Source organism: Bactrocera dorsalis, chromosome 5 (assembly GCF_023373825.1).
Source record: "Bactrocera dorsalis isolate Fly_Bdor chromosome 5, ASM2337382v1, whole genome shotgun sequence".
Classification (NCBI taxonomy): domain Eukaryota; kingdom Metazoa; phylum Arthropoda; class Insecta; order Diptera; family Tephritidae; genus Bactrocera; species Bactrocera dorsalis.
The window spans coordinates 54,112,950-54,134,431 of NC_064307.1; the positions used below are offsets into that span (position 1 = coordinate 54,112,950).

Genomic DNA, 21,482 nt, shown 5'->3' on the forward strand with positions numbered 1-21,482 from the left:
TAATATAGGAAGTTTTGATCAAAAATTGTAAAAAGCAATATTACAATAATTTTATTCCGACTTTATTGGCAAAGTTAAGACTCTCGTCTTCCTGTTATGTTTCGTATTTCCAAGACCTGTCTTTGCAACATGACAACAAAAGCAAAGTAATTATTTAGTATTGCCGGTTTGAGAGAAGCGCTTCTAAAGATGAAGTTGGTTAGGTAAATAACATTACTTTTAGTAATTCAAACCATTATAATTATTTGTAATATTATTTAAAAAAAAAACACATAGGGAACATACTTGAAGTAAATTCTCATTGCAGTGTTTAAATGATTAGGGTGCTTAGACTACGGCGGGAATTACTATGAGAGTTGGAACACGATGCATTTCGCGGATATAATTATTAGCACGTTTCAAATGTTTATTAGTAAATATAAAATGGTTAATGAAATTCTTTTTTACTCATATTAAAATAATATATGTGGATGGTATGCACTGTTGTAAAATAAAACCATTCTTATGGGATTTACTGATAATATAATTCGTCATTGTAACTTTTTTTGTAAAATCACATTTAGGAACGGTTTGAACTAATTTTGAAAACTTAACTTTCCACGCCACATCCATATTTGAAAAGAAATGAATAATTTTATCTTTCAACTCGTCCATTATTAATTTATGAATATTATAGTGAAAGAAAATACAAAATTAATTTTAATTTTGGATATTATTTCAACCATGTTTTCGCATAAAAAACCATATTTAATAACTTAATTATATTTTTAGATTTCTTATGAAACTAAGTCACGAAACGGTGACAATCGAATTAAAAAATGGAACTCAAATTCATGGTACAATTACAGGAGTAGATGTAGCGATGAACACTCATTTAAAGTCTGTTAAAATGACTATTAAAAACAGGGACCCAGTTCAATTGGAATCCTTAAGTATTCGCGGTAACAATATACGATACTTCATACTGCCAGACAGCTTACCTTTAGAAACACTGCTCATTGATGATACACCTAAATCAAAAACAAAGAAAAAAGACAGCAGTCGTGGAGGTAACCGCGGCAGAGGACGTGGAGCACGCGGCCGTGGCGGACCTCGAGGTCGTGGTCGTGGACGGGCAGTTGGTAGACGTTAAGATTTTAAAATACTGAAATTAAATAAAACTTGAAGGATAAAACATGGAAATTGAAATTTTTTATTCGCAGTATATGTATATACCCAGCAGTACATTTGTATACATTGATGTTGAATATTATTTTAATCCCAAGCATAAAACAGTCTGTACATAGTGAATACTATCAATATAATAAATATTAGAATGGTAATTATGCCTATCTGTTGAGATCTGTCTTTGTGCAAGGTTTTAACGTTTTGTTTATGTTTCTCGACTTCAGCTTTCAGCACTAATATTTCATCTTCTAACACAGCGACTATTGTTGGGTCAATATTGGGATTGTCCAATGCATCTTCAAGTCCACGAATTTTATTTCCTAAATGTAGCAAATCGTGTTCAACGCTATCAACCTTAAACATTTATTTAAGTTAAGTGTCATGTAAAAATTTATATATTTATACATACTTGGTCTTTTAAGCTGCAATTTCGTGGGTATTGGAAAGGTTGGTGACGAAATACCATATTTAAAATTCGGTTTTAGCTCAACAAAATAAGTAATTCCAATAAGAAATAATATATATTATGTATAAAGCTGGTATAACAAATATATTTATTTTTTCCTAATGTTTTTAAAACTTGGTTTTAATAACAATATGTACTTTCATTAGTTTTACCGAATTTTGACATTAGTGTTTCTTTGCTTACATATTCTATTTTTTCTCAACTAGTAAAACCAGTAATAACTAATACGCAGTTCGTCAACGTCACTATTTAGCTTAAAAATGTGAAAAATGCATCACGATTTCTCAACAAGACTTACTGTTTCTATTCAATAATAAATAAACACACACTTGTAAATTAAAAAAAAACTAAATTTATATTTAATATAACTATAAAAAAATTTAGGACATACATTTATAGAAAGTATAATTATATATTGGTATTTAATTTACTTATGGTAAAACAAATTACTAAGTTTTTGACTAGATCGGAAAATTATGTCATTACATTTAATTTAATATTTGGTTACTCTATTGGCAGCGATTTCGTTATTATTCGGAAAGGAACGACAGATTAGCTTCGCTTAATAGCGTTTTCTGTTTAAAAAAACATTGGCAGTGGCGTACAAAATTCGAGAGCAGGCATAAATGTTCCCTAGAGCACACCCCAGTAAAGCTCCAACCACATTTGGTATGGGATATGCTTGCCAATCACGATCCCAGTCTAATGGAGCAACTACCGATCCGGCCCAAGCACCCATTATAGCGCCTATAGCATTATATTTGAATAACTCAAGCGCAGTGTTTTCACTTTTTGTTATGAAATCTGGTTTTTCACAGAAACATACTTGTAATGCACCACCACCTCCCAATAGCAATACTGTAGGTGTTGTTGTTTCTAATGCAAGTAAGAGCGCAAGTACAAAGGTCTGTTCATAGTTCTGCAGTACAGGTGCTCCTAGTATAATACATATAAACGCATAGAGAACCGTACATAAAAACTGTAAAAGCAATCCTCCACATATTTCACGTATTGAAAAGTAGGAAGCCCTCTTTTGACGTTGCTTTTGCGTTAACGAATTATCATCAGAGTGGCTATAGTATCTTGCAAGTAGTACCTTGAGCAATTCGCTGGTGAAAACAATAGGCACTACTAAGGACTTCCAAATGCTACCCACGTTTGTCCAGTTTTGTTGGAATTGCAAATACGTCATACAAATTAATACCGTAGCCAAACTAATGGACAAGTGGAAAAGCTGATGTTTTGTTTTTTGTTGATCAAATTTAGGTGCCATTTTTCACACAAAAGTTATATTATTATCAATAGTAAAACGCGCCAACACACGCCTTCAAAACTGTTTTGCTCTTAAAATCTATATAAGTTGCCAGACCTTACTAAATTATCTAAATTCTTTTTTCATGTTGGGAAAGATGCTGTTGTTTTTGTAAAAGTAGACTTTTGGTGAAATCACAAATCTCAGAACACGACCGATTTTATGGAAGGCATACACGCAACAATTAGTTGGTTAATTAAGTTGGGATAGAAATTGCCTTTGTCCCTACATACGACATAGCTTTTAACACAATTTTGAGGCCAACTTCATTTTGAATATTCACTTGCTTAAACATGAGTTCGGAAGTTGTTGCTTTACTTATTATAAATTACGTGCTCTCTTTGACAGCCGAAATAAAATGGCGAAATCGTTTGAAATCGCACGATCAACCCAAACACGATCCAACTAACACAACCAATTTGACAAAATATCAAAAAATTTGATTTTCATCCAATCAGTTGGTACAACTCATACAACTGCCCCACACGTATGTATATGTTTGGCAAACGAAAGGTGATAAATATAATAATAAAACTGAGAAAAATAAAAGTTGTAATAACTTATTAACGAAATACAAAGAAATCGATAAAAGTGCTACATTAGAAATAAATTCGAAGAAATGTTCCGCTTGCCTGTCGCACATGTTCACTGTGTGAAGAACGAACGCAAAATGGATTTGTGTGTCATGTATGGGCAAAACGAATTCACACAGATCCAACGCACTTGTATGGGCCCTATTAACGGGGCATCTCAACAGGATAGAATTTATAGAATACTAACTGTCAAACGTATCGCTATTGCCATTGCCAAATCTATATGTGGGCATTTGCTATCATGATATAATCATTTACGCAAAGGCGTAGGGTAGGTAGGTTTGAGCTGATGTAGCGCATGTTTTGAGCTCTTGAACTGTTTAAATCTTTTATGAGGAAAATAAAAAAGGATTACGATCCTTTTGTTTACAAATGTATTTCGGGGAAAAAGGATTACAATCCTTTTGTTTACAAATGTATTTCTGGGAAAATAAGAATACATATTATTGGACTACTATATAATAATTGTGGAATAAATTTTATATACCAATTGATTTATGCTTGTATAAGTTTATTAAATTTAAGACTTTGCTCATTCCTAACCCAATTTGCATAATTATTCTGTAAATTAACAATATTAAACTAAGTATTAATTTCTTTGAAAAATGTTATTTTGAAAATGTACTTTATTTTATTTTTATAATATAACACAACACAATCGTCTTAATATTCGCTCTTCTAAATTTCATATTACCGAAATGAAAATGCCGTCGGCATATGTGTAAATGGGATACTGCTGAAGTGACAGCTTATTGCTTACAATATATGGTAAGCTAATTAGTTTGCCATATATTGTAAGAAATAAGCAATATGGAGTCTCCACAGGCAATAGGCACGGAAAAACAGTTAGTAAGACATAGATTTTATCCTGTCGAGACGGCCCGTAAACTAATTAGTTTGCCATATATTGTAAGCAATAAGCTGTCACTTCAGCAGTATCCCATTTACACATATGCCGACGGCATTTTCATTTCGGGTACATTTTCAAAATAACATTTTTCAAAGAAATTAATACTTAGTTTAATATTGTTAATTTACAGAATAATTATGCAAATTGGGTTAGGAATGAGCAAAGTCTTAAATTTAATAAACTTATACAAGCATAAATCAAAATATCATTTCTCATTTTAAATTTATTATTTTAATTGGTATATAAAATTTATTCCACAATTATTAAGCTAATTAGTTTGCCATATATTGTAAGAAATAAGCAATATGGAGTCTCCACAGGCAATAGGCACGGAAAAACAGTTAGTAAGATATAGATTTTATCCTGTCGAGATGCCAGGTTAGTGAAATCAATAAAAGCTGTATGAGAATAGGTCGTTATTGTTTAGCCGGTTTCCAACAATTTTCCTATTATATTTGTGCACTAATTATAATAGTGCATAGAATTAAACATAAAATATGTCATCTCAAGTAAACCATCTAGGAGTTAGTAAGAGAAAGCCAATTCGCCCAAGTAATTTGGTCGAGTTTAATTATTCGGAAGACAACGATGGGCAAATATATGCATTTGAGGAAGAACATAGTGATAGTTCAAAATCAGCAAACACAAGCAATGAGCTATCATCAAAATTGGTTTATGATCCGGAGAGTTCCAAAGATATAAAGGAATATGATTATGTTGACAAAACATCTAACACATGTTTATGGATAACCTTGTTATTCGTAGTTATTTTATTATTAGCTGCCGCCTTGATAACTGTAAGTAATAGTAGTGAAAAGCGATGTTCATTTGAAATGCTGCGACAAAAATATAAAGACCAGCATTCCAAAATGTGGCATACTCTCTCTAGTGGAGTAGAAAATATTTTAAGAGACCGCACAAAAAATCCCGTTGTAAATCTTTTTGTACACAATGATAGCAAGAAATTGAAGAGCATGGTTGGGGAAATTGCTAAAGAGACATCCCGATGTTTTGGTAAGTTTTATATTCTAACCAATGAGTACATTCAAATAAAAGATGGTCCAATTTGAGGTGGTCAGTTAATTGAGATGAGCGAATTTGATTTCACATCCCCGAGAGCAATGGAAGACTACGGATATGCTATATTAAAGTTTAAAGAAAAAATTCAAAACGGACGTGTTGCTCTTATCGTTAACTTGAACGCCGTAAGATAGTTTAAAAGTAGTTTGAATTATTTATAAAAAAAATATGTTATTTTAAATTTCGACAGATTCCCGCAGAATCAGCTTGCGCTTTACACACTATATGTGATACACATAGTCCGGTAGCTGAAGATATAGTTATCTACCTAACTTTGGTTATACCGTCAACAATTGGTAATTAAATATAAATATATTCTATTTAGAGATATATTTGGACTTTGAAATTATTTTTCTAGGGAATGAAGTAAATATTGCTCGAGATACTCTAACAAATCTCTGGGGTTCAAAACTGAAGAATAACGTACTTGAGCCCTTAATAACTCGGGTCACGGATCAAATTTTAACGTTAATATAGTTTAACAAACCCATTAATAGCTGGAAATATTGTATTACAAATGTTTAAATTGAAAATATACACCTCGTTTACGTTGAGTCCTTATTTTTTAGGAAAAAGGGGCGTTTGTAAAAAATAAAAAACAACTTGGAAATAACGGACACCCTAATGTACATATTAATTTTCAGAAGCAAAAGTTGTATTTATATAAAAATACAAAAGCTAAATTATGTACACTTTCATCCAATTTTCTACTGGAATTGTCATAATAAAAAATACCTTTTAAAAATATGTTTCTAATAAGATTTATTTAGGGTTTTGCAATTTTTTTATTTTTTTTTTCCAAAAACAAATGAATTACATATGTATGCGTTCATATGCTTCTTTTGGGCATTTAGTATATATATAATTATGTTTTACGAGTATGTAAGAACAATGCGAAATTTGTAAGGTCACGATCTACTAACCCATTTGAAGATGAAAATTTTTCCAAAATATGTGATCATAACATTGTTATACCAATCAAATCAATATATTACATTGTTGTGTATTTGCCTCAATGGTTAGTTGTTGGTTTAATCTGTGGTAAGCACATTAAAATGTATAACAGTATTTTGTAAATAAAAAATAATGAGCACAAATAAAAATTTATATAATTTAATAAAACGAGCCTTATTTAAAATTAATATTCCGTCAGAATAGCAGAAATATATGTGAAAAAGTTGAAATGAACGAAAATTTAAACTTACTAACTTTATGCAGATTTTGTTTAAGAACGACGTTTGTTAAAACTATTTGTTGCATATATGTGAATAATTGTATTGAATGTCAAAAAGTTTTAAAGAAGGATAATTTGAGATAAAAATTACTTAATGAAAATCAAATTTAAAATTAGGCACACGTTTTATTAAATAAATATTTTATATATAATATAATAATAATGGACAAATATGACAATCATATGTACATTTTACAGATACCTATAAAAAATAATAATATAAAGAACCAAAGAGGGATCAAATTTAACAGTTTTTATCATCAGCCTAATTAGTTCACGAATATATATAAAATATCCTTAATCGTGAAGACATCTCATATGTTGTATTACAACTGATGTGTATAGCAAAAATAATTACTAATAGTACATGCGGACTAACATTTCGCTTCTAGAATTTTTCTTTTTTGATTAGAATTGTGTAATGCGTTCTACCACGTACATTTTTTCTTTCTAAAACAAAATTAATTTGGTTTTTTCTTTAATGAGCTGTTTTTTTTAATCTCTATTCCACTCCTGTTGCAATTGCTGTTGATTGATTTGTTGGTTGGTTGTTCGGTGTAGAATCGCATTATTGTCACCTAACCGATGGATTATGCTGTACTTTCAGTTGTGGTATTCTGCACTTCGTGACCAACGTCCTACCCGCATTTCATTTCATAGGTGAAAATTTTATTGGTTGATGATGGGATAATTGGTTATTGGATGTGGATAGTTGATAAAGTTGTAGATATCGAAGGCGTAGGAGGTATTACGGGTAAGATAATGAAATGTAATGCAGAATGAAAAATAAAATAAATTATAACATAACAATTTACTTTTTTTTATAAATTATTAATAATAATGCGATTTTAGTTAAATACTCTGATAGGACAAAATTCTGTTGATTAACAAGTCTTATTTATTAAGAATTAAAAAAAAAAAAAATAATTAAACATTATTGGAACAATAGCAGCGCTAATGAAGTTTCAATTTTTTTAGTTATATTAATATGCTTATTAATGTTAAGTGGTACAAGAGTATTGATTCACGATTTCATAAAATTAAAATTTACAGCTGCAGTTTGGCAGTATTTTTTATTCATATACTCTTGCAAATTAAAGTTTACCGACTTATGGTATTTGAAAAAACTTGTAAACTATAAGATTTCTATTATATGAAAGTGTTCTCGATATATGTATGTATATAATTAAGTGGTAGGGTTATGACGTGATGTTATACCACCAATTTCAATATTCTGCCATACTCGACAACTGCATCTTGTTCGCTGTATTTAGTGATTTAGTTTACCTGCTGAGACTGTTGATGTTGACCTTCGGCACCAGAGCCACCTCCAGCACCGCTGGGTTTCCTGTTTCGTCTTGGACGATTGTTGCGCGGAGGTCCTTGTCCACCATTGCCTGTAAAATATACCAGGTAATGTAAATTTGTGACAGACATAAATACAATGAAGAGGCAGTTGTACTATTTACCGAAAACTTCTGTAAAAACGTACCGAATTAATAAAATTCAATAAGAAAAAATTAGGAAAAAGGGAATTTACCATCATCGCGTGGACCACGTCTACCTCCGCCATTATTGAAATTGCGACGGACGAAACGTCTTTGGGGCCGTCGCGCGGGCAAACCTTGACCATCACCGCCCCTTTGGGTGGAGTCAGCGTTCTGGTCATTGCCGCCCTCGATCAATCCACTTTCGCTACCACCTGAACGTCTGCCTTGGTTTCGTGGATAATAGTTATTGAAACGACGACCGCGACCGCCACGACCACCAGGGCCACCGGCTGGACCACCTCCACGACGGTAGTTACGCTGCGGACGTTGCTGTTGTTGACCGTCAGATCTAACTTCGCCTTCAACACCTTGTTGAACATTTCCGTCTGGTCCTTGTCCACCCTGAGGCTTGCGGCGATTGCGGTTATTCCATGGCCGATAGTTTCTGCGTTTGTCAGCGGCGAATTGACTACCACGTACCGGTTCACCAGATGGACCAGTAACATTGGCGGCTTCATTTCCTTTTTCTCCTATGACAACATCAAATTCGACAACTTCACCATCGCCAACTGAGCGCACCGCCTTTTTTGGATTATTTCTTGCAATGGCGCTTTGATGAACAAACACATCTTCTTTGGTGTCATTTCTATTGATGAAACCATAACCGCTCTTTACATTGAACCATTTTACAGTACCAGTTACTTTGGTTGCTAAAAAAAAAATCATTTATTTCAGTTCATACATTTCAAAATTGTTACAAAGCTAAAGAAAGCCATAATAAATCAAATAAACAAAAAATGAAGTATATTGGCTGTATTATATTTTTCATAAACCACGTTGTTTGAGCCAAACACAGCTGTGACCGGTTAATAAACGAACAGAACTTTTACGCGCCGGCGACCGCGCACATTGCACCAACAAAATGGCGTCGGGTGTGTATTTAGGTAAAAAGTTTCTATTTTCAGCGCCGCTACATGCTCTCCAAATTTATATCATTAGAAAATTTGTTCCCTTTTAGCACACAAGTAATTAGTATTTCTGATTTAAAGTTAAAAAAAAAAATTTTGCAATACTCCACTTTTCTTTCCGTTTGTAATTCTACACTTTACATACATATGTATGTATGTATGTCACATCACAAAAAGATGCAAATGTTTTACTAATTACCAATGACTTCCTTTGGTGGCAGCGACTTCAATTGGGCCTGAACAGCATCACCTTGGTCGATATCCTGCTGGTGTTGTTGCTGCTGCTGCTCAATCGGTAGCTGTTTGTCTGAGTCTGCCATTTTCTAGCTTACAAAAATTTCGTATGTACTTATTTTTCTCTCCTTAAAATTCAGTATGCTGTATTCACGATATTTTGTTAGCTTTTTAATTTATTGGTGTTTTTGCTGATGTTAGAGACTCTTTCAACTACTCTGTTGTTAATTTTGAGTGATGGATGGTAAAAAATCACTCCCAATTCTTTTCTGCTGTATCGCAATGGTGTTCTTTCCAGATCTTATTCGATTGACAAAATGGCATCTTCCGCTGGTTACACAAGCCGCTGACAACATGACCCAATTATATCGATATATTTATATATCGTCTCTTATGTTATCGGTTGGCAATATTCACGGCGATTTATTTAACAAAAAAATCTCTTCTAGTTTCATTGAAAGCAGCCAAAATCATGTTCTGACATTAGATAGCAGCACTCATTAGTCGTTACCGTTATTGCATTTTTAGTTATTTGAAAGCCTGTTTATAAAAATATATCTTAACAAATGGTGCAATATACTCGAAAAATATAGGTAAGAATAGAGAAATATATGTATTTTGAAATAGGAAAGTATAATTTATTTAAAACAAAATTCACAACTTTTAAGATATTGCGGTTAAAGCGCTTAAGCAGCAAAATTTCAGTCAAACGCAATGCAAATTACAATGTCATAAAAATTAGTCAACAGTATATTTGTGGTTGTGTAAATTGGTTAAAAAATATGTGTTTATCATAATTAAATAATTATATAGAATTTGTATATTTATTAACAAGCTCTTTATAAGTTAATGTTGGCTTCAAATCTTCACCAATGTTTTCGGCGTCCATTATGTAAATTTGCTTTGACCTCTCGAACGCTTCTATTATACATTTTCTAAAAGTATGTAATTTATTAGTTGTCAATGTAATATTTATATGTTTTTCATAATATAAATAATATACCTGAATAGTTTCTGATGCAAAACGTAGGCGCTCACGTGACCTGCATCGAGATATCGCACTTCAACCCCCGGCCATATATCCTCAAGACTAGCGCAACCTTCACGTGGCACATAGGCATCATCTTTAGCGCAAACAGCTATTATTAAGGATGTGTCGAATGGCACCGAAAAATTTTTCAAATGCGTACATTCGTCCATCATGCCACGCATGAATTGTAAAGCCTCGCGTTCCCACCAATTTGTTTTTGTTATATCTATTTTCTTATTGTCACTTTGTGCAGCCATAGGTAATATGAATCTCATCAGTTTTGTTAACGCTGATTGCTGCTTTTCATCTTCCCGTTGCAATGCATTGTTCGACTTTTTATTATTCATCAATTGCAAACTACTTTTATTGCTATTAACATGACTCGCCAAGTTTTCTTTGAGAAAAATCGAATTGTTGATTTCTAACTGATTTTGATTATTGTGAACTTCTATGTACTTATTGCTAATCGAATCAGAAGGTTGCTTTGAAACGTGTCTATTATCATTAATATCATTTTTAAGCGCTTGCAGAGATTGATTGAAGTTTTTAATAAATTTCTGCCCAGCCGCAAAAGCATCATCTACCACTGTAACCATCTTTGATAATCGTTCGCTGTATTTACCATCCGAATGGTATTGAGTTTCAAGCATGTCCCAATTGATAGATTGACTCATTACTCCCTTAAAAATTGAAACTGTTAAATATTTCAACTTAAGGTTACAATACATACTGTCGTAAATACAGGTGCAGCAGTAGACCACGAAAGACATGGAACAAGCACAAGAGGCTTAGGCCAATTCGTCGCTGCTAGAGAAGCCATCTAAAAGAAAGTTATCAGTATAAAAAGTAAAGAAGATAAATTGAGATTGTAAAAAATTACATGTCCTCCCATAGATAACCCGGTTATTCCTAGGGGTCCAAGACCGTTCCTTTCGCACCAATGTAACAGTACCAAACATTCTAGTATTAAGCAACCTCCCATCACGAATATATCGGAAACATTTTGTAAATTTGAGCGCCTGTTGAAGAAGCAAAACTGACATATAAGAAAATATAAAAAAAAAAAATACTGAAAATTAAGAATATGTAAAATAACAAAAAAATTAAAAATAAAAAATTAATATATTATATATTTTATCTCGATTAAAAATGCGTAGTATAAGTTCATACATGAGTTGGTAGATACATTAACAACGAATTATGTAAATATGTTAATTACACTTGATGATCTGGTTTCCTTAGTCCATAAAAAGGATTTTCTAATATTATAGCTCCAATATTGGCATCCTTAAGTAAAGGTTTGGCAATAAAATTTCTTCTTCGCCAGTAAAACTGCAACAATAGAATGTACATACATATATACTTTATATTTTTTACTATGTTCATTTATATTTTTGAAATTTTTTTTAGTTAGCTTTTTTGTGAACGATAATTTATGAGATGTATTTCAGACTATAACACATAATTTCCAGAATGCGTTATATTATATACATATTTAATTAATATTACAGTGTAAAAAGTAGCATTGAGTTATTTTGTTTCGTTAAAGTAATTTTGGTTAGCAATATGGATTTATTAATTGACTTAAAACTTTATATAAGCTTACAAATTGAAAAGAACCGAAAACTATACATACGTGGTCTCCAGTGCCAGCTAAGTGAATGCACATTGGCTTGAATTTTTCTTCTCTCCATTTTTTGGGCAATATTACTTGAAAATGAGCTTCTTGTGCAGCTTTTGGCACTACACCGGGCAAATGTAGTTCCAAAGGCGAAATAAATTTTCCCTCCAATATGGAGCAATCAGAATATTTATTATTTCTAGTAATTTCTACCGGATAATCTTGAGGTATTAATTTATAACACGTCTCTCGCCGTGAAATGATTTTACGAAACTCGAATAGCCTAAAAATGTAAATAAAACATTAAAAAACTAAATTGATTTTAGTGGTAATATACCTATAGTCATATTTGTTTCCTGAAAAAAATTATGCCCGTCATCTCAATCCTTGAATATTAGTAAGTTAACCATTAAAATCGATTATGATGGGAAAAATGTTTTTTAAACAAATTCGACAGATCATAAAATGAAATAATGGAATACTCATATAATTCAGTTGCGATAAAAGTACTCTTTATTACCGAGAAATTAACGAACCTATTTTAAAAACTGTAAAGTAGGCGCACGATTTTGGTCACTGAAATATTAGATTACTTAATGAAAAGTACTTCACTTACTTAAATTATATTTTTTGTGTTTAACAATTAACATCAAAATACCAATAAGAATATAGGTACAAATTTACACATGCTACTAATCTTATATAAAGATACGCGTACCTTTGTAAATTTTCTGGTGTTCCCCATCCTTTTTCAAAAAACCGCGTAATTAACATACGACGGTAAATGCTGTCGAGTTTACTCGGTGGCATAATTCAACAAAAACCGGTATAAAATTTTGCAAAAATTTCCGCCAAAATATTTTTGTAAAACATTATAGAAATTTTGAATAAATTGTATTGAAGTTAAATGAAATGTGTAGAGACAAAACGTCACAGAGTGACAATCTGTCAATTGAAAGCCTTATCAATGCTGATAAACAGCTGTAACTCTTAACCTTTATAAAATTTATGGAATATAGCAGCTATTGATCATATTATATATAAAACTAATAAATTTTCGCGTAGCATAACGACAAAAATATTTTTATATGTGAAAAATTAATTAATTAATTTTATTAATAAAATGTTTATTTTTTTGGACTAAAAATTATTGGAATATAAATTTATACATAGTTATCATCGATCGTATGGTTTTATGGGAATAGATTTTTAATGGTAAAGAATGCATATTCCTTATTGTATCTAAATTCAGAAAATTATATTATATGTACATATATTTAGGAATGTATATGTTGTTAGATATAAACAAGAGCAAATTCATTAGTTTAAATATTGTTTTGGGAGTGGGAAACGTGTACAAGTATAAATTAAGGAATCAAAGGAATATCCTACGTCTCATTTTCAGTACCTTCAATTAAATATTGTCAAATATTACTGAAATTTCAATGACAAATATTTTACTTCTTCATTGAATTCACCCAGCTTCTTATAAGAATGAAAGATGACTGCATTTCAATGGCAAATATTTTACTTCTTCATTGAATTCCCCCAGCTTCTTATCAAAATGAAATATGTCTGCATATTATGGAATCACAAATTCATATCTCTTATTTAACAATCACTATCAATACACGTAAGACATTACGAAGAACATGTAATCAGTGATAAATTTGATTTCAATGTGCGAATAATTTTTATTTTAAACAACACTTTTGTTGAACTATCGAACAGAAGTGGATGCTAGCCACAAAGTTTCAAAAAATGTTATCAATACTGATTTTATTTAGCACTATACTTACACATACCTCCGCTCAAATACGCATTGTAAACGGAAAAGAAGGACGAATAGAAGATTTTCCATATCAAGTAACTATTACTTTCAAATATTTTGCACTTTTGTCCAAAATTCAGCATCACCTACAAATGTGTGTACGTATATGTATGTATATTTAGGTTTCATTGCGCCGTTATTCAATTCATGTTTGTGGCGGTTCGGTCATAGGAGCAGAATGGGTAGTAACGGCCGCTCATTGCATAGAAGCTTTTGAAAAGCAACCGAGAGTATATTCTTTACGCATCGGTAGCTCAAATCGGGGTAAGGGCGGGGAAGTTGTGTCGATATCGAAGATATATAAACATCCTTTGTACAATAGTGGCACAATGAATTTTGATGTGGCGCTACTACGAACACAAAAAAATCGTCTGCGTGGCGAATTCGTACATCCCCTCAAATTACCTTCGCAAAATACACTGATTATGGATAACAAGGAAGCGGTGGTTAGTGGATGGGGACATATGAGTTCGTCGGAACATGTTTTGTCGGAGCGCTTAAAGTATACAAGCGTTAAAATAGTAAATCAACAGAAATGTTCCGAATTAATGAAATCACAAGGGATTGTCACCGAAGCGTAAGTAGCGTATTTAAAGTATATTAACTAAGTATAATTTTTATATTTTAAAAACTCCAATCCAAATTATAAACGTAGCTTTGTCTGTTAATAACAATCGTTTTTACGTTTTAAGATAATATGATAGGAAAAATCTCCTTAAGCATAAAGAAATGCCTTTCTCAATTCTCAAAGAAAACAGCATATACAATTTTTCCAATGTTATATCACGTATGGATGTATGATTTTGGATTTGTGTTATTTTTATTTTGTCTACACGAAGTTTTATTTTAATATTGAAGTAATACTAGCTGGTGTTTAGTTATTAGACTAACATGATTAATATGTGTTACTTTTTAGAATGTTCTGTGCGGCAGCTAGAAACACGGATGCCTGTCAAGGAGATAGCGGTGGTCCAATACAAAGTAGTAACATTTTAATCGGTGTAGTAAGTTGGGGAGTTGGTTGCGCAGATCCCCACTATCCAGGCATTTATACACGTTTGTCTTATTCCGCTGTACGTATTTGGATCAAGCTGATGACTGGATTATGATTGTGTAAAAGTCAAAATATAACTATTCTATAATAAAAACGATTAACATATTTAGACATTTAAAAATACATTTAATATTTATTTAAAAAGCTTTTTGAATTGGGCTCGAAAGATAAAATTATGGTAATGGTAACATAAATTTTATATTCAGGTTTACTTACTAATATTTAATTAATTTTTAATTTATAAGAAAGGTTTTTTTCACAACAACCTTAGTTATAGGCACAGATCACTAAGTTTATCTTATTACAATTTTAAAAATATTTCTTTTTGTTAAAGTGAAGTTAAAAATAAACAAAATTTTTAGAAATATTACTCTACTTTATGGCTTATGCACCTACATAGTTTTATATACGTATGTATGTGACTCGTTTCATCCAAATTTTACACCCACAATTTTTATGTTCCATTAAATATTTTAAAGTTGTTGTGTTACACTAATTGTATTATTTTTTGTTGTTGTTTTTGAGTCTTAAAAGGTGAAAATTCTTAACTTCAGAATTTTTCAGGTTATATCGAAATAAAAAAAATATTTTGACAATATCTTGTCTAAAAAATCACAAAATAAAATGTTTTGCATAAGAAAAGTTCAATGTAAATTCAGGGGGGATTGATTCATGTACATATATTCTGCCAAGTAGTGACACTGCCAAAAAATTTTTCAAAAACAACAATGTATTGTTACGATTTTACTGCTTGCTAGTTTACTTTGTTAGGTTCGTATCTCTGGATTGACAAATAAAATCAACACTGTTTAATTTAATTCAACAACTCTTTATTTCACAACTCGTCTACACTATAGCAGTTTACTCTTAGCACTGATTGATTACGTTGGCGCTGCCACGGCTTATATAGCCACGCACTTCTCGCTGATGCCGACGTATCCTTCTAGAATATTGCGTCTGGAAATTACCAGAACATAATGCTATACGGCGCCAGACTCAGCAATTGTTTAACTAGACAAGCAGACAGTGCGGCGCCAGATGTCTATTGTTTCGACAAGCAGACAGCCGTGGCGCCAGATGTCTACAACAAGACAAATGCTATTCCATATACCTACAGCTATTGTTCATAATCAGGGATGCATATAGTAATACAAATACAACTTAATACTACTTTTGTAACACTGCCCTCCACTAAAGCCTAATCGTCCCGAATAGGCACAAATCCTCTTGAACCAAATGGGGCGAGCCTCTCCAAATGTACTACTTTCATTTTACATCGGGCTTTCCCATTTCTTTCTATGCGGTATACCACGTCATTAAGTCGTTTCATCACCATATAGGGTCCTTCCCAGGCTGTCTGCAGTTTCGGGGACAAGCCTTTCTTTCGAAGTGGATTGTACAACAGGACCAGATCACCTTCTTCAAAACCTTTTGAATTTTCCGCTTGATCGAACCGGTCCTTCATCTTATTGCTCATCAGATGCGTATGCTGTCTTACCATTAGATGCAATTCATTCATTTCTTCCTTTAAGGCAGAACAATAATCTCCATCATTTCCTACAGCTGTAGGATTTGTTCCAAACTTAAGATCAGCAGGGAGTCACAGATCAGATCCGAAAGTAATCTTTGCTGGCGTGTAACCAGTTGTCTCGTGCTTCGTGCTTGATACGCCAGCAGGAACATCTGGATGCACTTGTCCCAATTCCGTTGATCTTTATCAACGATTTTCCGCATATGTTCTTCGAGCGTTCGGTTGAATCTCTCCACCATTCCATCTGATTGTGGATGTAACGCTGTTGTCCGTGTCTTGTGGATGCCCAATAATGTACAGACTTCTTGGAAAATGGAAGATTCGAAATTCCTGCCTTGATCTGAGTGTAATTCGATGGGCACTCCGAACCTTGTTATCCAATTTTCTACAAACGCTTCGGCTACTGTCTTCGCTTCTTGGTTTGGTAAGGCATATACTTCTGGCCATTTACTGAAATAATCCATGACAACCAGTAGATATTTGTTTCCGGCCGTACTGGTTGGGAACGGACCTGCAACATCCATTGCGACTCGTTCAAATGGTGATCCCACGTTGTACTGTTGTAGCCTACCGCGACTTTTGGCTTTAGGACCTTTAGCTGCCATGCACTCTACGCAATTACTTATCCATTCTGCTATGGAATCTCGACAACCGATCCAGTAGAACCGTTGTTTAATCTTCTCTATAGTTTTTGTAATTCCAAGGTGCCCTCCACTAGGTCCATTGTGATATTCTTTCAATACTTTCGGGATCATGGACTTCGGTACTATGATCAGCAGACGAGAATGCTTGCCATCTTCGCTTTCCCAGGTACGATGAAGGTATCCATTAACGAGGTTTATGCTGTTCCATTGGGCCCAATATGCTTTTGCAGTTGGACTCTCGCTACTTATTTGTTCCTTTGGTGGTCGTACCCCATTTTCTTTGGCCATTACCAGCTTTGCAAGATCAGGGTCCTCCAGCTGATTGATTCTGATGCGGTGAGGAGTCCAATCATCTTCAGGTTCTATATTCAGTAATCGCACGTCGATTATACCTTCTCTTCCCTCTGATTTGGAGCAATGTTTACGTTCCAGTGGACAAGGGCGACGTGCTAATGCATCCGCATTTTTGTGGTGAATCCTCTTTCGGTGTTCTGTTGGTTGTTTCCATTTTGATGGGTTTACTTTTATCTTGCAATTTCCGGCAAAGTGACCCGCTTTTCTACAGTTGAAACATCTGCCTGTTGTATTTACTCGCTGTGCAGCAATTGTCTTCAGAGTCTTCAATATTTCTTCCATCAGCGCCGGTTGTTCCATTTCAACTCTTTGTACTTTGTGTGCTGGTTTACTTAGTAGCGAAGCTGTTTCCTGTGTGAGGGCGTGCGAAACCGTTTCAGCAAACGTTCTTTTTGGCAATGCATATGTGGCGCGTTTGGTGTCCACATCACGAATTCCATTTATGAAACATTGAATTTTTACCCTCTCAATGTATTCCACAGGTGCATCTGCATTTGCCAAATGAGCCAGTCGTTCGATTTCAGTTGCGAACTCTTGTAATGACTCGTTCATCTTCTGACCCCTATTTTGCAGTTCGATCTGGTATATTTGTTTCCGGTGCTCACTGCCATATCGTCTTTCTATCGCACTCATCAATGCCTCATAGTTGTCCCGTTCACAGTCTGGAATAGTCTGAAGGATTTCTGCCGCAGGTCCTTTCAATGATACAAACAAGGACGCTACTTTGTCCGCTGCATTCCAGTTATTGGCCATTGCTGTCTTTTCAAACTGAAGTTTGAAAATTTGAAATGGAATACTTCCATCGAATGTGGGTGCCTTCAATCTTGGATTATTTGTTGATGGTGCAGGGCCATGCAGTTGCAGTTCTCGCATCCGATTACTCAAATGAAGAACTTCTGATTTCAAATTTTCTTCGTCATTTTTTAACGTGCTTAATTCGTCTTCCAATTTTGAAACTTTCTCTTGCACTTGTGTATTACTTTCTGTAATCTGTTGTACCAAACGCTTTTCTAACTGCGTATTATTTTCAGTTATTTGTTGTGTAAGGCGAGACTCTAACTGTGATGTATTTTCAGCTATTTGCGTCATTTGCTGTGCCAGACGATTTTCTGTTTGCACTGCCTTTTCTGCATTTTCAGCTATTTGCTGTGCCAGACGATTTCCTGTTTGCACTGCATTTTCTGTATTTTCAGCTATTTTCTGTATAGCCACTAACAGCATGTTCATGTCCACACTCGATGATGTTCGTTGTTCTTCTACTTTTTCTTCTACCTTTGTAGAAGTTTCTGGCCCAACAAATTCGAACTCGTCCACATTAATTCCATCCGCTTCCATTGCTTCACGTAATCGTGCCTGCAGATCCGCCTTTTGCCCGCTTATCGGCAAATTACGCTCCTCCAGTTCCTTTTTTAATTGCTGAATTCTCAATTCTCCGAATTTAACCATCTTGAATTTGGATTATTTGACAATCCCACTTCTGACACCAATTGTTACGAATTTACTCTTGCTAGTTTACTTTGTTAGGTTCGTATCTCTGGATTGACAAATAAAATCAACACTGTTTAATTTAATTCAACAACTCTTTATTTCACAACTCGTCTACACTATAGCAGTTTACTCTTAGCACTGATTGATTACGTTGGCGCTGCCACGGCTTATATAGCCACGCACTTCTCGCTGATGCCGACGTGTCCTTCTAGAATATTGCGTCTGGAAATTACCAGAACATACGGCTATACGGCGCCAGACTCAGCAATTGTTTAACTAGACAAGCAGACAGTGCGGCGCCAGATGTCTATTGTTTCGACAAGCAGACAGCCGTGGCGCCAGATGTCTACAACAAGACAAATGCTATTCCATATACCTACAGCTATTGTTCATAATCAGGGATGCATATAGTAATACAAATACAACTTAATACTACTTTTGTAACAGTATATTAAGTGCAATGCAGTACATGTTACTGTTACACAACATGCTCAATACCTTCAAATATATTTTTTTCAACGTTGTAATATTTAATCTAAATAAATATTTAATCAAATTAAAATTTCTCTGACGTTTAAAAGCAAATGAAACTTATTAAGGGGTCAGTAGGATAATCTTAAGAAAAAGTTTTTTTACATTTTCTGTTCCCTTATACTATTGTTGCGAATTTACTCCTTGCTAGTTTTACTTTACTAGGTTCGTATCTCTGGATTGACAAATAAAACCAAAAGCCGTTTAATTCACTTCAACAAAATCTCTTTATTTTACAACTCGTCTACACTATAGCAGTTTACTCTTAACACTGGTTGATTACGTTGACGCTGCCACGGCTTATATAGCCACGCGCTCCTCGCTGATGTCGAAGTGTCCTTGGACAACACAGTTCTAGAATATTGCGTCTGGCAATTATAAGAACATAACGCTATACGGCGCCAGACGCAACTATGGTTTAGACGCCAGACTCAGCAATTGTTTAAGTAGACAAGCAGACAGCCGCGGCGCCAGATGTCTACAACAAGACAAATGCTATTCCATATACCTACAGCTATTGTTCATAATAAGGGATGCATATAGCAATACAAATACAACTTAATACTACTTTTGTAACACTATTATATCCTTAGAATTAATTAGAAACCCACTTTACCATTAGAAGGTTTCAAAAAAGGGCAAAAATAATAATACCGCTCGACGTTCGGAGCGCTCGGAGTGCACACCTTACACACTTTAAACGCGTTTTTCTCAAAACACACTTTTTTAAACTGGCGGACATGATTTCGGTCGAATTACTCAACTGATTTGCTTAATTTGTTTTTAATTGTTCACAAAACGCCTGGCTATCGTCCCTACTAGATTCATAATCTTTTATAATTTATTGACAATGTTATGACAAAATTTATGTAAAAAAACATGGGGAAAAAAAAATTAATTACGTTTTTATTTATCAACATTTTTTCATGATTCTAGTAGGGACGGGTTTTTGTGTTTCAGATGATCAAAACATGAGAAGTCGTTTCCGCCAGTGAAAAAAACGCCAGCCTTTTCTCCGACAGATTTCATCAAAAATTGTTTATACAAAAGTTCTATTGTAGAAAAAAAATTTCTATGAAAAAAAATGTCAAAAGACAGGCCAGATTACCCTACTGACCCCTTAAATATATTGTTACAAAAAGTAGTATTAAGTTATATTTGTATTGCTATATGCATCCCTTATTATGAACAATAGCTGTAGGTATATGGAATAGCATTTGTCTTGTTGTAGACATCTGGCGCCGCACTGTCTGCTTGTCTACTTCAACAATTGCTGAGTCTGGCGCCGCGGCTGTCTGCTTGCGTCTGGCGCCGTATAGCCGTATGTTCTGGAAATTTCCAGGCGCAATATTCTAGAAGGACACGTCGGCATCAGCGAGAAGTGCGTGGCTATATAAGCCGTGGCAGCGCCAACGTAATAAATCAGTGCTAAGAGAAAACTGCTATAGTGTAGACGAGTTGTGAAATAAAGAGTTGTTGAATTAAATTAAACAGTGTTGATTTTATTTGTCAATCCAGAGATACGAACCTAACAAAGTAAACTAGCAAGAGTAAATTCGTAACAATTGGTGTCAGAAGTGGGATTGTCAAATAATCCAAATTCAAGATGGTTAAATTCGGAGAATTGAGAATTCAGCAATTAAAAAAGGAACTGGAGGAGCGTAATTTGCCGATAAGCGGGCAAAAGGCGGATCTGCAGGCACGATTACGTGAAGCAATGGAAGCGGATGGAATTAATGTGGACGAGTTCGAATTTGTTGGGCCAGAAACTTCTACAAAGGTAGAAGAGAAAGTAGAAGAACAACGAACATCTTCAAGTGTAGACATGAACACGTTGTTAGTGGCTATTAAGCAAATGGCAGAAAATGCAGTGCAAACAGAAAATCGTCTGGCACAGCAAATAGCTGAAAATACATCGCAGTTAAAGTCTTGCCTTACACAACA

At 33.9% G+C, this 21,482-nt stretch overlaps 6 protein-coding genes across 8 annotated transcripts; 3 read left to right on the forward strand and 3 right to left on the reverse strand.

Moving 5' to 3' along the window:
- Positions 1-69: 69 nt before the first annotated feature.
- LOC105233024 (probable small nuclear ribonucleoprotein Sm D1) lies at positions 70-1,182 on the forward strand. The gene is made up of 2 exons (XM_011214956.4): positions 70-203; positions 772-1,182. The coding sequence occupies exons 1-2, from the start codon at positions 190-192 to the stop codon at positions 1,130-1,132; spliced, it is 375 nt and encodes a 124-aa protein (XP_011213258.1). The 5' UTR covers positions 70-189; the 3' UTR covers positions 1,133-1,182.
- A 787-nt stretch (positions 1,183-1,969) lies between these two features.
- On the reverse strand, positions 1,970-2,997 carry LOC105233025 (uncharacterized). Its single transcript, XM_011214957.4, has one exon. It carries the CDS (start codon positions 2,904-2,906, stop codon positions 2,196-2,198), a length of 711 nt encoding a protein of 236 aa, XP_011213259.1. The 5' UTR covers positions 2,907-2,997; the 3' UTR covers positions 1,970-2,195.
- Positions 2,998-4,820: 1,823 nt separating this feature from the next.
- Positions 4,821-6,275, forward strand: LOC105233026 (uncharacterized). The gene is made up of 5 exons (XM_049458117.1): positions 4,821-5,462; positions 5,520-5,653; positions 5,719-5,824; positions 5,887-6,036; positions 6,098-6,275. The coding sequence occupies exons 1-4, from the start codon at positions 4,946-4,948 to the stop codon at positions 6,003-6,005; spliced, it is 876 nt and encodes a 291-aa protein (XP_049314074.1). The 5' UTR covers positions 4,821-4,945; the 3' UTR covers positions 6,006-6,036; positions 6,098-6,275.
- Positions 6,274-9,784, reverse strand: LOC105233027 (Y-box-binding protein 1). 2 transcript variants are annotated; one of them, XM_011214962.4, is made up of 4 exons: positions 9,420-9,784; positions 8,303-8,962; positions 8,050-8,159; positions 6,274-7,400 (listed from the first exon to the last, which is right to left on the reverse strand). In XM_011214962.4, the coding sequence occupies exons 1-4, from the start codon at positions 9,538-9,540 to the stop codon at positions 7,353-7,355; spliced, it is 939 nt and encodes a 312-aa protein (XP_011213264.1). In that variant the 5' UTR covers positions 9,541-9,784; the 3' UTR covers positions 6,274-7,352. The 2 variants fall into 2 exon arrangements, with proteins under 2 accessions (XP_011213264.1, XP_049314073.1); XM_049458116.1 differs by lacking the exon at positions 6,274-7,400 and having other exon boundaries at positions 8,120-8,240.
- Positions 9,785-10,175: 391 nt separating this feature from the next.
- Positions 10,176-13,052, reverse strand: LOC105233028 (protein ABHD18). 2 transcript variants are annotated; one of them, XM_011214964.4, is made up of 7 exons: positions 12,824-13,052; positions 12,121-12,388; positions 11,704-11,816; positions 11,365-11,503; positions 11,215-11,304; positions 10,458-11,164; positions 10,176-10,389 (listed from the first exon to the last, which is right to left on the reverse strand). In XM_011214964.4, the coding sequence occupies exons 1-7, from the start codon at positions 12,913-12,915 to the stop codon at positions 10,260-10,262; spliced, it is 1,539 nt and encodes a 512-aa protein (XP_011213266.2). In that variant the 5' UTR covers positions 12,916-13,052; the 3' UTR covers positions 10,176-10,259. The 2 variants fall into 2 exon arrangements, with proteins under 2 accessions (XP_011213266.2, XP_019848310.2); XM_019992751.3 differs by lacking the exon at positions 12,121-12,388 and having other exon boundaries at positions 12,824-13,039.
- Positions 13,053-13,669: 617 nt separating this feature from the next.
- On the forward strand, positions 13,670-15,127 carry LOC105233029 (trypsin-4). Its single transcript, XM_049458120.1, has 3 exons — positions 13,670-13,971; positions 14,059-14,513; positions 14,853-15,127. Exons 1-3 carry the CDS (start codon positions 13,843-13,845, stop codon positions 15,043-15,045), a joined length of 777 nt encoding a protein of 258 aa, XP_049314077.1. The 5' UTR covers positions 13,670-13,842; the 3' UTR covers positions 15,046-15,127.
- The last annotated feature ends 6,355 nt before the right edge of the window (positions 15,128-21,482 follow it).

Excerpts from the sequence above, each read along its gene's own strand:
- LOC105233026 (XM_049458117.1), top strand. The coding sequence starts at position 4,946 with ATGTCATCTCAAGTAAACCATCTAGGAGTTAGTAAGAGAAAGCCAATT. Across the intron at positions 5,654-5,718 it reads TTATCGTTAACTTGAACGCC|ATTCCCGCAGAATCAGCTTG; the intron begins GTAAGATAGTTT and ends AAATTTCGACAG. Across the intron at positions 5,825-5,886 it reads GGTTATACCGTCAACAATTG|GGAATGAAGTAAATATTGCT; the intron begins GTAATTAAATAT and ends TTATTTTTCTAG.
- LOC105233029 (XM_049458120.1), top strand. The coding sequence starts at position 13,843 with ATGCTAGCCACAAAGTTTCAAAAAATGTTATCAATACTGATTTTATTT. Across the intron at positions 13,972-14,058 it reads TAGAAGATTTTCCATATCAA|GTTTCATTGCGCCGTTATTC; the intron begins GTAACTATTACT and ends ATGTATATTTAG. Across the intron at positions 14,514-14,852 it reads CAAGGGATTGTCACCGAAGC|AATGTTCTGTGCGGCAGCTA; the intron begins GTAAGTAGCGTA and ends GTTACTTTTTAG.
- LOC105233028 (XM_011214964.4), bottom strand. The coding sequence starts at position 12,915 with ATGCCACCGAGTAAACTCGACAGCATTTACCGTCGTATGTTAATTACG. Across the intron at positions 11,817-12,120 it reads TAGCTGGCACTGGAGACCAC|TTTTACTGGCGAAGAAGAAA; the intron begins GTATGTATAGTT and ends CTATTGTTGCAG. Across the intron at positions 11,305-11,364 it reads GGTTATCTATGGGAGGACAT|ATGGCTTCTCTAGCAGCGAC; the intron begins GTAATTTTTTAC and ends ACTTTCTTTTAG.
- LOC105233025 (XM_011214957.4), bottom strand. The coding sequence starts at position 2,906 with ATGGCACCTAAATTTGATCAACAAAAAACAAAACATCAGCTTTTCCAC.
- LOC105233027 (XM_011214962.4), bottom strand. The coding sequence starts at position 9,540 with ATGGCAGACTCAGACAAACAGCTACCGATTGAGCAGCAGCAGCAACAA. Across the intron at positions 8,963-9,419 it reads GCCACCAAAGGAAGTCATTG|CAACCAAAGTAACTGGTACT; the intron begins GTAATTAGTAAA and ends TTTTTTTTTTAG. Across the intron at positions 7,401-8,049 it reads AACATCAACAGTCTCAGCAG|GACGTTGGTCACGAAGTGCA; the intron begins GTAAACTAAATC and ends AAATGCGGGTAG.